At 47.3% G+C, this 13618-nt stretch overlaps 1 protein-coding gene across 1 annotated transcript in view; it reads right to left on the minus strand.

Annotated features, from left to right (window-relative positions):
* Positions 1 to 1358: 1358 nt before the first annotated feature.
* The window catches only part of Gucy2c (guanylate cyclase 2C), a 61194-nt gene continuing 48934 nt past the window's right edge, over positions 1359 to 13618 (minus strand). The window contains exons 22-27 of the mRNA XM_051173151.1: positions 11764 to 11956; positions 10419 to 10593; positions 6788 to 6886; positions 5319 to 5413; positions 3714 to 3790; positions 1359 to 1546 (exon numbers count right to left, since the gene is read on the minus strand). Of these exons, the coding sequence (XP_051029108.1) occupies positions 1372 to 1546; positions 3714 to 3790; positions 5319 to 5413; positions 6788 to 6886; positions 10419 to 10593; positions 11764 to 11956 (814 nt within the window). The 3' untranslated portion in view covers positions 1359 to 1371. The remainder of the gene's footprint in view (positions 1547 to 3713; positions 3791 to 5318; positions 5414 to 6787; positions 6887 to 10418; positions 10594 to 11763; positions 11957 to 13618) is intronic.

The raw sequence follows: 13618 nt of genomic DNA on the forward strand, positions 1-13618 counted from the left end.
TGATAGTGCAGGTTCTAGAAGGAGACACTGTTCAGATTGACAGTGGGCCACGTAAGTGATTCCCCAAGAGCCGCACTTACTGTTTGGGGCTCATTTATACGGGCTCTAGAGGAGGAGCTGGCTACTAACGAGCAAAGCTTGGGCCATACATCACTTTTCTTACTGCACACGACCCTTCTATAACGCACCTGCCGTTTATCCTGTGCACACTGGTCATGCACGAGCAATTGAGCAGTGCTGTGCAATAGTTAGTGTGACCACTGAGGGTTTTTAATGCGCTGTTATATACACGCTACTTTTAGAATTATCATGAACATGTCCAGTTAATGCTTCCACATTGATTGCATACAAGCTGAATCTAAAAATGTGTATGTTGAGTGTCGTGGTTTGAGGGGATGTGCCCAGTAGGCTGGTGCATTTGCACACTTGGTCCCCAGTTGGGGGCACTGTTTGGGGAGGTTATGGAACCTTTAGGAGGTAGAGCTTTGCTGCAGGACTGCACTGAGGACTGGCGGCATACGGTACGTGGCTACGCTGCGCATGCGCATACGGCCCCGGATGATGGCATTTTGCCTGAATGCTGATAGCACCTGTGCAGCTAATCTGGAAATGCTAACACCTGGGATGAGTGGGCATTTTGCCTGAATGCTGATGGCCATGTGGGTGCTGTGGGGCCCGGAAATGACAGCAGCGCTAGAGAACTTCAAGGTCCTTGCCCCTGAGCAGCAGTGTTAGCAGTGCCTTATTTCTCTGTGGGCCACTTGGCTTCAGCAAGGAGGAGTTGATGGCTAGTAACCCCAGGGAGAGAGCAGACAGTAGAAACACATACCAGACTCTAAAGACGTTTATTTTTTACCTAATATCCAGCAGGATTTCTGCAAAAATTACAAGTTCAGCACACTTTCATGGAGATAAGCTACTTAAAATACAATTGAGACAATTTTTTAAAAAAAAATTCTCTTATGTGTACATTAGAAAGAGCCAGTAAACAAAACAAAACAACAAATGAAATAAGAGAAAACCCTAGGTTCTATATAGCATATTCCTCCCTCCTCTTCAGGTTGATGCTCCATGGACAACTGTGGGATGTGGCTTCCGAGTACAGGGCCATCACACTGCCAAGAACACAATCTCAATCGGTAGGTGGAGGCAGGAGGATCGGAGAAGTTCAAGGTCATCCTCTGGACACAGTGAGATTAAGGACATTTGGGATCCATGAGACTCTGTCTCAATAAAACAAACAAAACCAGAACACCCAGGTCCAGGGAGGACAGCGAGCCTAGGCGCTTATCTGTGTTGTTGAGGTCTCTGGAAAACACAGATTCTGGACATTGGAGGTGGCTGCAGTCAGTTCTCAGACCTCACCTAGGTCTAAAAATAGGTGTTCTCGTGGTCTGAGTTGTTCAGCTGCAGGTATTCCAAGGAGCCCTTTTTGTAGCTGGCCACCCTTGTGGGCCTCCGGCTTTTCGTGCCCGAGGCATCTCTCTTCTGTAAGGAGCTGATGATCATGTCTGCAAACTCGGCTTGCAGACGCTGCTGGTTCTCCCTGGAAAGCGTGTGGCGAGAGAAAACACTGTCAGCAATCCACATGGAATGTTCCTTACCCAGTGGACGCCTATTCTGTGCTACACACAGGGAATGCAGCGAGTACAAAATCACCACTGCCTTCGATGACCCCGGAGAACTGGCTTCCCTGCTGTGTGTCTGTAACATATAGCAGGCAGAAAATGGATCTTTCTCTTTCTAACATGCTGCTAGAACTGGGGAATGAACGTGGTAGAGGAACTACTGAGACCTGGGAGCAGAAACAAGGGGAGGTCAGGACTCTACCACACAGCCCTGGAAACACACTGGTCCCCCACATAGCTGTGGATGTGGGGATTGTTTGGAGAAGGCTAAAGATGCCAGCAGGTCTCCAAAGTTTAGAAAGCCCTGGGCAGTCCTAGTTTGAAGTCAGGCTTCCCAGGTTGACCCGGCATCTCTAGTGTTTTGCCTTCTGCATGTCTGGCCTCTGAATAGAATCTCCCCTCCAGCCAAAGTCATCAACACAACAGCAACAGGGCTGAGGGCAGGAGCAAACAGGGTTGTTTGCTCATGGAGCAGGACAACGTCACTTGCAGAACTAAAACATGCTAGGAAGATATGATGTCTTCCTCCTATCGTAGGGAGAAGGCAGACTCCATGTTAAATCTCAGAACCATGGCTTTGGGCGAGGCTGGTACCGTCCTCTTTAGGGACACCACCAGACAGAAGGAGGCAGGAGCAGAAATGAACAGCACCTCCCTGTTTCCAGCATCTTCTATCCTTGCTATTGTTGTTGATCGTGAATGGGTGCTTTGTTTGCTTGGGTGTCTAGTACCATGTGTGCCTGGTGCCCAGGTGGCCAGAAGAGACGGTATCTGGAACTGGGGATGTAGGTGGTGGGAACCAAACCTGGGTCCTCTTGACTCAGGTCCTTTGAAAGAGCAGCTAGTGAGCTTAACCTCTTAGCCATCTCTTCAGCCCCCATGCTCTGTTCTTCTAAGAAGCAAACAGGCATGAAGTGAGCTCCAAGCTGCCTTCTGTTGCCCTGAAGAAGCCAGGAGCACAACACTAGCTTTATGATGCTTCATGAGCAGAATTTAATCAGCTTTTTCAGCAAGCGAAAGAGGATTGCATTTTCATTATTTATGTGTGTTTCTGCGTGTGAATTTATGCCACATGTGTGTGGTGCCTGTGGAAGCCACAAAGTATTAGATCCCTTGGAAATTATATTCCATATAATCTGATGTGGGTGTTGGGAAACAAACAAACTCAGATCCGGGGAAGAGAAGCAAGTATTCTTAACTTGCTTGCTGAGTCATCTCTCCAACCCCAAGATTTATTTTTTTTAAATTATGTGTGGATGGGGGTGAGGTGGCCCACCCCACAGAGTCCAGAGGAGGGTGTCATATCCCCTGGGACTAGAGTTACAGAACCAGTGTAGTGATGGGAACTCAGTGATCACTGAGCCACCTCTCCAGTGTCCTCCCCCACTTGTTTCTGAGACAGTGTCTGTGTAGATTAGACTCCTCAAACTCAGAGATCTGCTTGCCTCTGCCTCCTGAGTATGCCATCACCTCTGGCAATTTAAGGAGGTCTTAATAGAAATAAGCTGTTTAAAATATAACTGGGCGAGGCATGGTGGCATATGCCTGGAAAGCCAGCATTTGGGGGACTGAGACAGGAAGATTGAGAGGTGGAGGTCGGTCTGGGCTACATACTGACCTTGTCTCAATCTCTATCTCTGTGTGTGTGTGTGTGTACATATTTACATATTTATATATTATGATTTCACCTATCTATCATCTTGCAACTTCATCCTTGGCACAGCTAGAAAATAACCCCTAGGAGGACAGACGGAACGGGGCCAGTGAAGCAAAATAAAATTAAAATCAATGAAATACGAACAGTTCTCTTCCAGTTCTAGACTAGGGTGGCCTCTCTCGTCCCCTTTCCCAGGTGGCGGCTCCCTGTGACTTCCCTGAGAGCACACACCTGACCTCCAGAGTGGCAGAGGCGGTGTCAGTTCAGCAGCTGGAGAGGGGAACATTCCAGACTGTCTCACACCCGAGCACTTGTCAGCTTAAATACGGCCAGGTAGGGTAGTGTGTCCACAGACCCAGCACTTCCGGCTCCTCCCCTCCCTGCAGACCCAGCACTTCCGGCTCCCTCCCGCCACCCCGGAAGCTTACGCAGTCGGTGGGGTTGGCAGGTTGTACTCTTGGTCCTTCATCCCAGTCAGCCAGTATGTGGTCTCTGTCCCTCTTCCCTAGGAGACAGAAGCAGGCCGTGAAGACTGTTCTCACCCGCCCAACACCCCACACCGCCCAGCCGCGCCTGAGGCTACACACGTCCCTAAAACTTAGGAAAATGTAAGAAGTCTCCCACCAGGCTGGCCTTTCTACTTCTTCTTTTCCTTCCCTTTGCGTTTGTTATTTACATTTACTATTAATTACTTAGTTAACTATTTATTTGGAGACAGGGCCTCACACTATGGTGCAGGCAGGTATGGAGCTCTCTGTGTAACCCGGGTTGCCTCAAACTCACAGCAGGTCTCCTGGTTCAGACATCTGAGTACCAGACTTACGAGCCACCATGCCCAGCCAGATTGACGGGTTTAAAATAGTTTTCTTTGTCCCCAGAGGGTATTTCAGATTACAGTATAGCAATATTTTAAGAACCCTGCCTTAAAAACAAAGAGAAGGCTCATTTGGAAAGTTCCTGCTGTGAGAAGGTGGGGGTCTGAGTTCAGATCACAGCATCCCAGTACAAAGCAGGGTGTAAGCCTCATTCTGGGGAGCAGGACAGGTAGGTTCCTGGAGCTCACTGAGCAGTCAGTCTAGTCAAATCAGCGAGCTCTGGGTTTAGTGGGATACCCTGCCTCAGACAGTAAGGTGAGGACTGCAGGACAGACAGCTCACAGGATAAAGGCACTCGCCATGAAGGCCCGGCCCAGCAGCCCGAATTCCATCCCTGGGCATGCACAGAGGTGTGAAGGGAGACAACAGACTACACACACACACACACACACACACACACACACACACACACACACACACACACACAGGTCTATATCCTGGACCCTCAGACATCTATGTGTCCAAACATCAGAATGCTTGTTCAGACTACGGTGCCTCTTCTGTTCACCAGTCTCGTGAGGCTGACAGGGAGTCTGGACTCCAGCATCTTAGGGATTCAGTAGGGAGAAGTGTGGACCACATCTTGGTAGCCAATGGTCCAGAGTTTTAGAACGATAAAAGCGACTGTCGAGAAAGCTTTATTCAAAAATGAGCAGTGTTTTGTTGTGATATTGGGGTTGTTTCATCTTTTATTTGTTTTACTTTGTGTTTTGCCTGCATGTATGTCTGCACACCGTGTGTGTGTGTGTGTGTGTGTGTGTGTGTGTGTGTGTGTGTGTTTGTAGTACCTGTGGAGATGGAGAGAGGGCGCCAGTTCCCTTAGAACTGGAGTTACAGATGGTGGTAATCCATCATGTGGGTACTGGGAATTGAACCAGGCTCCTCTGCAAGAGCAGCCAGCGCTCTTAACCTCTGAGCCACCTCTCCAGCCTGGAAGCAATGCTTCATAGCATACTGTCACAGCACAGAATAAAGGGCTCGCTGGAGCACAGAGCAGTCCTGAGTTCACATGTGTGGGTGGATTCTCTTTCCCTAGTGACGATGGAGGTCACTGCAGGGAGGACCGGAAAGGTTCTTCGGCTTTGTCTTTTCTAACTTTCTTGGTGGAGGGCCACAGGTGTCTGCGTGCTTGCTCACACATGTCTGCAGCCTCCTTACCTTTAAGTACGTTTCCCCCCTCACTTCATACAGGAACTGGCAATCCGTTCTCTTAAGGATGGCGATAGTGGAGCTGCTCATGTGGATCCTCAAGGCTGGAAACACAAACCAGATGGGTGAGAGTCTCCCCATGTGGAAATCCTATGTGGCCACGTTTGCCTCTCTCTGATTCTAGGTGCCAGTAACATCCTAAGCACCTGTTCTCCACCATGGAGAAACACGTACGGCTATTTTAGTGACTGGGACTATAAAAGCAGTATCCGTGAGAAGGGAAAACGCTACCCACGTGGGCAAAAGGGTCTGGCACTGTGTTTTTAGGGATTTTAGGACTTTGCCACCCCTGAGTTCTGCCCGCGCTATCTCATTCTGGCTCAGAGTGGGGACCCTGGACCTGGCTTTGGATGGAGCTTCTCATGCAGAGCCTGGCTCTGGCTTTGGCTGGGCAGTCTGCAGTTTAAAGTCCAGTAAACAGCCAAGGTGAAGAAAACAAGGTGAAGAGTTGGACTCTGGGCTTTCTCAAACTTTCCCTGTTAGCAGCACCATTATCCTGAAAATCAAGGGGTGAGGGTGTGCCACCCACAGGCTCATTGGTGGATGCTCAACAGCCACACCATAAGCCACCACAGTGGTCAGAATAGTGGACACCCTCCATGGATCAGAGAGCTTAACATTGCATCATGGAGTAACTTACCCTCAACATATGCAGGTGATGGCTAATGCGGTTTTTATTTTAATCTAAGTCTGTTGACTCCCACCTCATTCTCTTCTTGATAATTTGATTTTTGTGGTACATGCTAAGAACAGATTGCCAGTCTAACTACAAAATCCTGTCCTGGGTCCTGTGTTTGTCAGCTTTTACACATCATCTACCATTGCTTTTCTTCCCTGCACTGTACATTTTTATTATCACTATCATTAATATTGACTGAGTACTATTGCATGTGGTACATGGTTCCTCAATTTTGCCACACACATGCCTTTGTAAAGTGTCAAAGAATGATCCAATCTGAAGAAGAACCTGAAACCTTTGTGCAGTAACAAATTCCTAGACACTTCTCTCTGCTAAGCTCTAGAAAAACCAAATAAACACAAAAGGTAAATGTGAACCACAGTGTGATTGGTTCATATCCATATCCATACCACACAGTTACATAGATCTATGCTAAAGTTCATGGCTACTCCAGCTAGAACATTCCTGAATTCACTGTATGTGGACCAAAAAACACAGAAACAGTCTAAAACAGAAAAAAAAAAAAAAAACAAACCCAACAGTAACAGTAAGTATAGCAAAATCAAATGTGGCAATCCTGTTAACACAGGTTCAAGTCTAGCCCACGTGACAGGTCTGTCTGCCTTTCACTGACATTTTGCATCCTAGCACTATGCAGTGAGCTCTTCAAGTGTGTCTCCTGGAAGAGAGTATCTCTGTTCTCTGAGGAAAATAGCAACCTCCCCCCCCCCCTTCTTACGAAGGCCTGTGGACTCCATCCTAGAGGCGGTGTTGACGGTATCTCCAAACAGACAATAACGAGGCATCTTGATCCCCACAACACCAGCAGCACAGGGGCCTGGAGAAAAGGGAGGAGGAGGAGGCATCATTGCACATCGAAGAATGGAGTTGGGAAGGGTGAGCCTCTCTCACAGTCAGGTCAGGAGGCTGAGTACTTCAAGGCATGGAGACATGGCTGAACACGTGTGATTCCTTTAATGAAGGAATGCATGCTTTCAGGTTTTGGTTATGGCCAAGAACACTTATATTTTCACTGAACACAAAGGCATCCAGAGGTCCAGTTCACAAAAATGCCAACATTTAAAAATCAAGGGGTCTCGAGAAGGGCTCAGGTGACCCCACAGCTTGCCTGCTGTAGCAAAACACACAACCCTGAACTCTGGATTGCCAGAAGGAATCACGGAGCCAAAGACATAGTTGCCCATGTTTATGTTTGTTTTATGGTGTCATTTCTAGGGTTGGTGCCATATAATGCAATGCTCAGAAGACAAGGACTTAGCAGAGTCTTCCATAAGCATCATGGGCCACACAAATGCTGCTGGATTAAGTGTCTGGCACAAGGCTGTTCTAACATGCAGAACAAAAACCAAGACAAGAGTGTGAGTTACACCATCATGGGTGGGCGTTGTGGACTTGGGTTCCTTAAGCATACACAGCCATAGTCTTAATCAAAGCAGTTGTTGATGTCCTTTATAGGAGAATCCTTAGACCCTTGTCTGAGATTCCAGCCTCCCTCCTCCCTCCCTCCATCATTGCCTCCCTCCCTCCATTTCTCCCTCCTCCCTCCTGTGTCTTCCTCTCAGCTGTGGTTCTGCTCAGCAGTATGTGGTCTAGGGAGATGCCATAGTATATATTAATGAGGTAGGAGATGAACTGAAGCAGGGGCGCCATCCATGCAGCTGTAGAGAGCCATCATTCCCCGGATGTTTGAGTGATGTGGTTATTTGGGGCCACCCAAACTCTTGTAAGTAAGCCCAGTAAGCTACTCCCTGGCCCCACCAAGCTAGACATGGGTGACAGTGCCTCTGTTTTGTCACTAGTGCTCTCCCTGGTAATTGCCCTAAGTAGAGGGCCACAGCTCCCCAGGAAAAGTTAATTGGAAGGAAGGGTCATCCCATCAGGGTTTGTGGGATGACTGGATGCAGAGTTAAACATTAACATGGAAGGTGAAGACTGGCGTTCCAGCTAGAGCAGCGGTTCTCAACCTTCCTAGTGCTGCAGACCTTTAATACACATTGTGGTGACCCCCAACCATAACGTTATTTTCCTTGCTCCTTCTTAACTGTAATTTTGCTATTGTTATAAGTTGCAATGTAAACATCTGGGAAAGGGTTATTTAACCCCCACTAGATTGAGACCCACAGGCGAGAGGGACTTACTAGCTTTTTAAAAATATGGATTTTTTTGTTGTTGTTGTTTTTGAGGCAAGGTGTCACTATGTCATTCTGGCTGTCTTGGAACTCACTATGTAGACCAGGGAAGCTCAGAATTACAAGCATCTGTTGCCTCCTGAGCACTGTGATTATGACTGAATGTTCACTGCCCTCGTGGAGGGATGACCTGAGTAGGGTCCCAAGCCCTAAATTTGGAGGCTTATAACTGCCTGTAACTCCAGCTCCAGCACCTGGCACATCCACAGGTGCTTGCATTTATGTGCACAGACACTTACAAACATGCACATAACTTAAAAGATCCTAGAGCACAAGAATTTCTTTGTACATTTATCCTACCAGTGAAGATCAAAACAAACAAAAACCAGTTCAAAATACTGGATTTTACCTGTTCTTGACTCCTACATTATCAGATTTGATACAAAACAAAAACAGACAGGCAAGCCCAAACAAAAACATAGGAGGGATGGAATAGAGAAGACGTAAGTGTGCATGTGTGTTTCCATGTGTGCGTGTGTGGGAAGCAAGACAGTGTCATGCAAAACATTAGTGAGGATGATGTAAAAACGTTTCATTTACATATTCATTGTACAGGGCCCTGTGACACAGACATTTTTCATGGTTACAGGTTCACTGCTCATGCATGTTCCTCCCTTACCCACTGCCAGCTCCCCCTTCCCCTCCTCCCTCGTTAGTCCCTTTTGCTCCCCTAGACAGTCTTCCTTCTCTCATGTTACATACATGTACACGGCTTTACACATGTACATAGAATCTAGGGACTACACATGAGAGAAAACTTGGTCTCTGATACTGGCTTGATTTGTTTAGGTACAATGATTATGCCCAGTTGTATCCATTTTCCCCAAAATGATGTAACTTCCTTTTCCTGCAACATAATTTCCTTTTCCTTTATGGCTGATAAAAACATGCGTGTTCTTTTCCCGTTCCTCTGTTGCTGGACACTGGGGTAGGGTATTAGTTCCCCTCTAACTATGTGTCTCTGTAAGACTGATCCCTTACCTTCCAAGTTTCTGTGTTCAAGGCTGCGACTTAAAACGGGGCAACTTGCTACCCCGAGTCTCCATGTAACAAATGACTTCCTCACTTGCTGCCTAAACTAAAGGCCTAACAGGAATATGCAGTCACAGTCCCTAAGCTCCACTGAGTCATAGGCTGATGACTGATCACATGATGGTAATGTAGAGCTCCAACCAATCAGATGCTCAGATAATGGTGACACAGAGCTTTAACCAATCAGAAGTTCTCTGACTCTCATCTTTGCTCTCTCTCTCTCTAACCCCACCTCATGCTTTCAGATGGCCTCAAACTTGTGACTCTCCTGGCCTTGTGGTGCTAGGGTTCCAAGCAGGTGCCACCCCACAAGTCCCTGTTTTGTCTGTAGATGCTACCTGTCCATATTGCATGCCGTTGTTGGACAAATTGTGTCCCAGGATACAATCTGTGAATTGTTATTTCTTAAATAAAGGTATTAGTTTTGTTCCAGTTCTCCTTTCGTTGGGGCTGTCACAGTCCCATGGTCCTCTAAGTGACCCAATTGTTTCTTTGCAGCGCTGGGTAGAGGAGGTATAAATGTTGGAGGAATTTGACCAGCCATTTTCCTCCGAATCACATGTTTTAAAGATAGTATTCTTTCTTTTATAAAAAGATTTTTACTTTTCATTACGTGTATGTGTCCATTTGGGTGTGGGTAGATGCACATGAACGCAGGTACTGGAGGAGGCTAGAAGAGAGCATCGGATCTCCTGGAGCTGGGGTTACAGGTGGATATGAGCTGGCCAGCCTGGCCGCTGGGAACTACACTCAGGTCCTAACTGCTGGGGCCCTAACTGCAGCCCCAGTACTGTGTTTTAATGGGATAGGAACAGGAGTCGGAACTGTGTGTGGGGATAAGGGAGACAGCAGATATGATGATTTAAATGGGAAGTTCAGAACTTCTTGTTTTCCAGGGTGATCAGTGTATATACATCCAGCAATTGACAGTCTGTCCATGGTATTATCTCAAGGTTCCCTAGGGACGGAGTCTAAATGTGTCAGGATGTGAAATGAACCCCACGCTTGACTCGCAGAATTTAAGAAGTCTCAGCTGAAAAACCAACCATATCAAGACGCTCCTGTGTGTCCTACTGTGAGTGACCCCCCCCCCCCCCCCCCCGCTTGCTAGGACACCCAACTCCTTACCAGAATGAACTCCAATGCGAATCCACACAGGGAGACCAGGGAGATGCTCCAACTCAAAGGTCCCCATGAAGCTGAGGATGTCCAAGGCCATCTTGGAAATGTCTACTGCATGTCGGTTACCGTTTCTCATAGGCAAACCGCTGGCCACCACGTACGCATCACCGATGGTTTCTACCTGAGGGAACACTTTCTCATCAGTGGCTCTGTCTCATGGGAAGACACCAGAATCACAGAGGAGCCCGCATTTAGTGCACTTATGAATAGGGGTTGGGAGTTCAGTATGGGTACAGTTCTGTCCACCTCGTTCAGGGCCAGTTCTATGCCAGTTCCTCCCGGTTCTTTTCTCCCTAGTAGTCTAGCTGAGAAAACAGATATGGAAGATTTTAACCATATGAAATTGTTTCATAATTATGTAGATTGTACAGATGTAGTGACAACTCTGTAAATGCTCAAACAATCTGGTTGTGGGGCTTGAGACATGGCTCAGTGATTGAGACCACTTGATGCTCTTGCAGAAGACCAGGGTGCAGCTCCCCGCACCCACACGGTGGCTTACACCTGCTTGTAACTCCAGTTCCAGGGGATCAGATGCCCTCCCTATTCTGGCTCCCGTGGGCACCCACAGATAAGTAAATGTTGCAGACAAGGAATCGCACACAGCCATTAAACTACAATTAAAACTAAATAATCGGACTGACCCCGTGTGATTTCAGTAATGTACTAAATCATCAGAAAAGTCGTCAGTGATTAGCATTTTGCCAACAGCAGTCATAGGTTCCTTCAGGAGTAAAGCGCGTTTGCTGTCTTGTGCTGTGTTTATCATCAATCCTCTGTCTCCACTTCACCTGCAGGCAGCTTAGGTGCTGCCCATTGCTTTGGAGGTGATTTGAGACTTTGCCATTTCCTCTGCATTTGTCACCTCAAATGCAGTTCTGCTATAATTTGTTCCTCCGTGCTACCTCTTAAAGCTGGGGGTGGGGTGGTCATTTTGACATTTGATCTTTCTTAATTCTCCCAGACCTCTTTCATTTCAGCTTGGATTCAACCACCTCTTCCTGAAGTGTTGAAGATGTATTCATTTATTTTTGTGTGCATGTTTGTATGTGCCCATGTGTGGGGCTACGGCATGCATGCAGGTGCCTGGGGAAGCTGGAAGGTGGCAACAGACCCCTTGGAGCTGGTGCTACAGACGGTTCTGAGCCGCCAGACTTGAGTCAGGACCTCTGCGCCAATAGGAAGCTTTCGTAGTCCCCCTCTTGTTATTTGTGGGTGACAGGAGTTATAATGACAGGAGCCTGGCTCTGATGGCTGCCTGACTGTGTCAGCCGGAGGGCGGATCACTGACCTTGTAGACGTCGTGGTGATCCACAATCTGGTCAAAACTCTTGTAGATGTCGTTTAGCATGTCCACCACTTCCATGGGGGTGCTGTACTTGCAGATAGTGGTGAAACCAACAATGTCACTGAAGTAGATGGTGACTTCTTCGTACAGCTCTGGCTCCACAATGCCTTTCTCCTTCAGGGACTTGACCACCAGCCTAGATGAAGGAAGGGGGGACCACTTTTAGCCTCTGTAGAGTTTTCTTGCCTTACATAAACAATTCGGATTGTAGCAACTGTCAACAGAATTCAACATTTCGAGATTTCCAGTGAATTCCAGCGAGTGTCTAGGAAGCAAAAGGAACAGATTGCACACGCTGTGTTTATGAATACACTGCCCATACGCGTGCGTTATGTATTTGAACTTGGATAAGCATTTTCAGCATTAACTTAGATTATCAATAATGTACACACACTCACAACCCTAACACCTGCCTAACTCTAATACTTGCACTGATCCACTCTTTACCTCACCACTGAATCAACTTCCAACAAGCTCAGCACAGGAGGTAAGATGAGGAGTGTGTCACCGACGTAAGACACTGACCCCAAGGCGAGGAGCACTGCCTCTCCTACCAAAGGCAACAGTTCTGCTCCTCTCCCATACTTCACAGCATTTTCAACATCATGCCAAATGAATAATGCACTCAATGTTAGTTTTAATATATTTGAATCAGAACCCACTGGATAGTTTGAACTAGATTTGGGTCCTCTGAAGAGTAAAGGCAACTATACCGTGTATAAGTCACAGCTATGGCAGAGGATGCCGATGGAAGCCACTTAGAAAAGCTTCGCTGAAGAGATGGAAGGTGCAGCCTCTCAGAGCAAGGGACACAACAGAAGTGGCCAAATGGACAGGGACAAGTTGCATTTCCCATGGAGGAAGAGGCCTGGGGGCTGCCTGGGGTTGGGCACTCTCTGCTGCCATTGTGGTCATTTTGAAGGGGACCTGAGTCGAAATATAGATCCTTAGAATCAGCCATTGGGGAAGTGAGCCATGGGAAATGCCAGAGCAGCCTATGAGAACAATTCCCTCATTTTACTTTATTGTGTACAAGTGTTTGCTTGCATATATGTATATGTACTACACGTGTGCCTGGCACTTGCTGAGGCCAGACCAGCACAAGATCCCCTGGGACTGCAGTTAGAGGTGGTTGTGAACCTCCATGTGGGTGCTGGGAACTCGGGTCTTCTGTGAGGCAGCAAATGCTCCTAACTCTAAACCTCTCTCGTCCCGGAATCTTTCATTTTTATATAGATAAGAAAACAAAGGGCTGAAGAGGAAGGGGGGATTTCTGGTGATCCCACTGGACAGAGCTGTTACTAGAACCGAGGGACACTGATCCTGTTCACTATGAGCCTTCCGTGACCCAGACCCCTGGGTGTTCAGGGAGACGGAGAAGATTTGTAGGTGTGAATAACAATTGTAGAATGCCTGTGAATCTTCCCAGAAACCCATGGCTATCAGCCAGGTAGCTAAACTATTATTTTTTCCCAACCAGGCATTACTCTCCAGGCAAGCAATTCTGCATTATTTGGTTATGAGGCTCAGGCTACACCTACCCTCTTCCACCTAGAGGTGGTGGTGGGCGGCATATACTCTCTGAGTGTTCTTCCAGGCTGTGTGTAGGAGCTGAATGGCTCATGGTTCTGATTAGGCTTTTTCTAGTTTCAGGGACTGAGTGTGAGGAGAAACTACTTTTTTTTTTTTTTTTTTTTTTTTTTTTAATTTGGAAATCTGTCATAAGTATGGGAGGGGGAAGGGTTGAGAGAGGAGTAACCCAGACAAGCCACTTTTACTGTGTAGTCCAGCATGGATG

Source organism: Phodopus roborovskii, unplaced genomic scaffold (genome assembly GCF_943737965.1).
Source record: "Phodopus roborovskii unplaced genomic scaffold, PHOROB, whole genome shotgun sequence".
Lineage (NCBI taxonomy): Eukaryota > Metazoa > Chordata > Mammalia > Rodentia > Cricetidae > Phodopus > Phodopus roborovskii.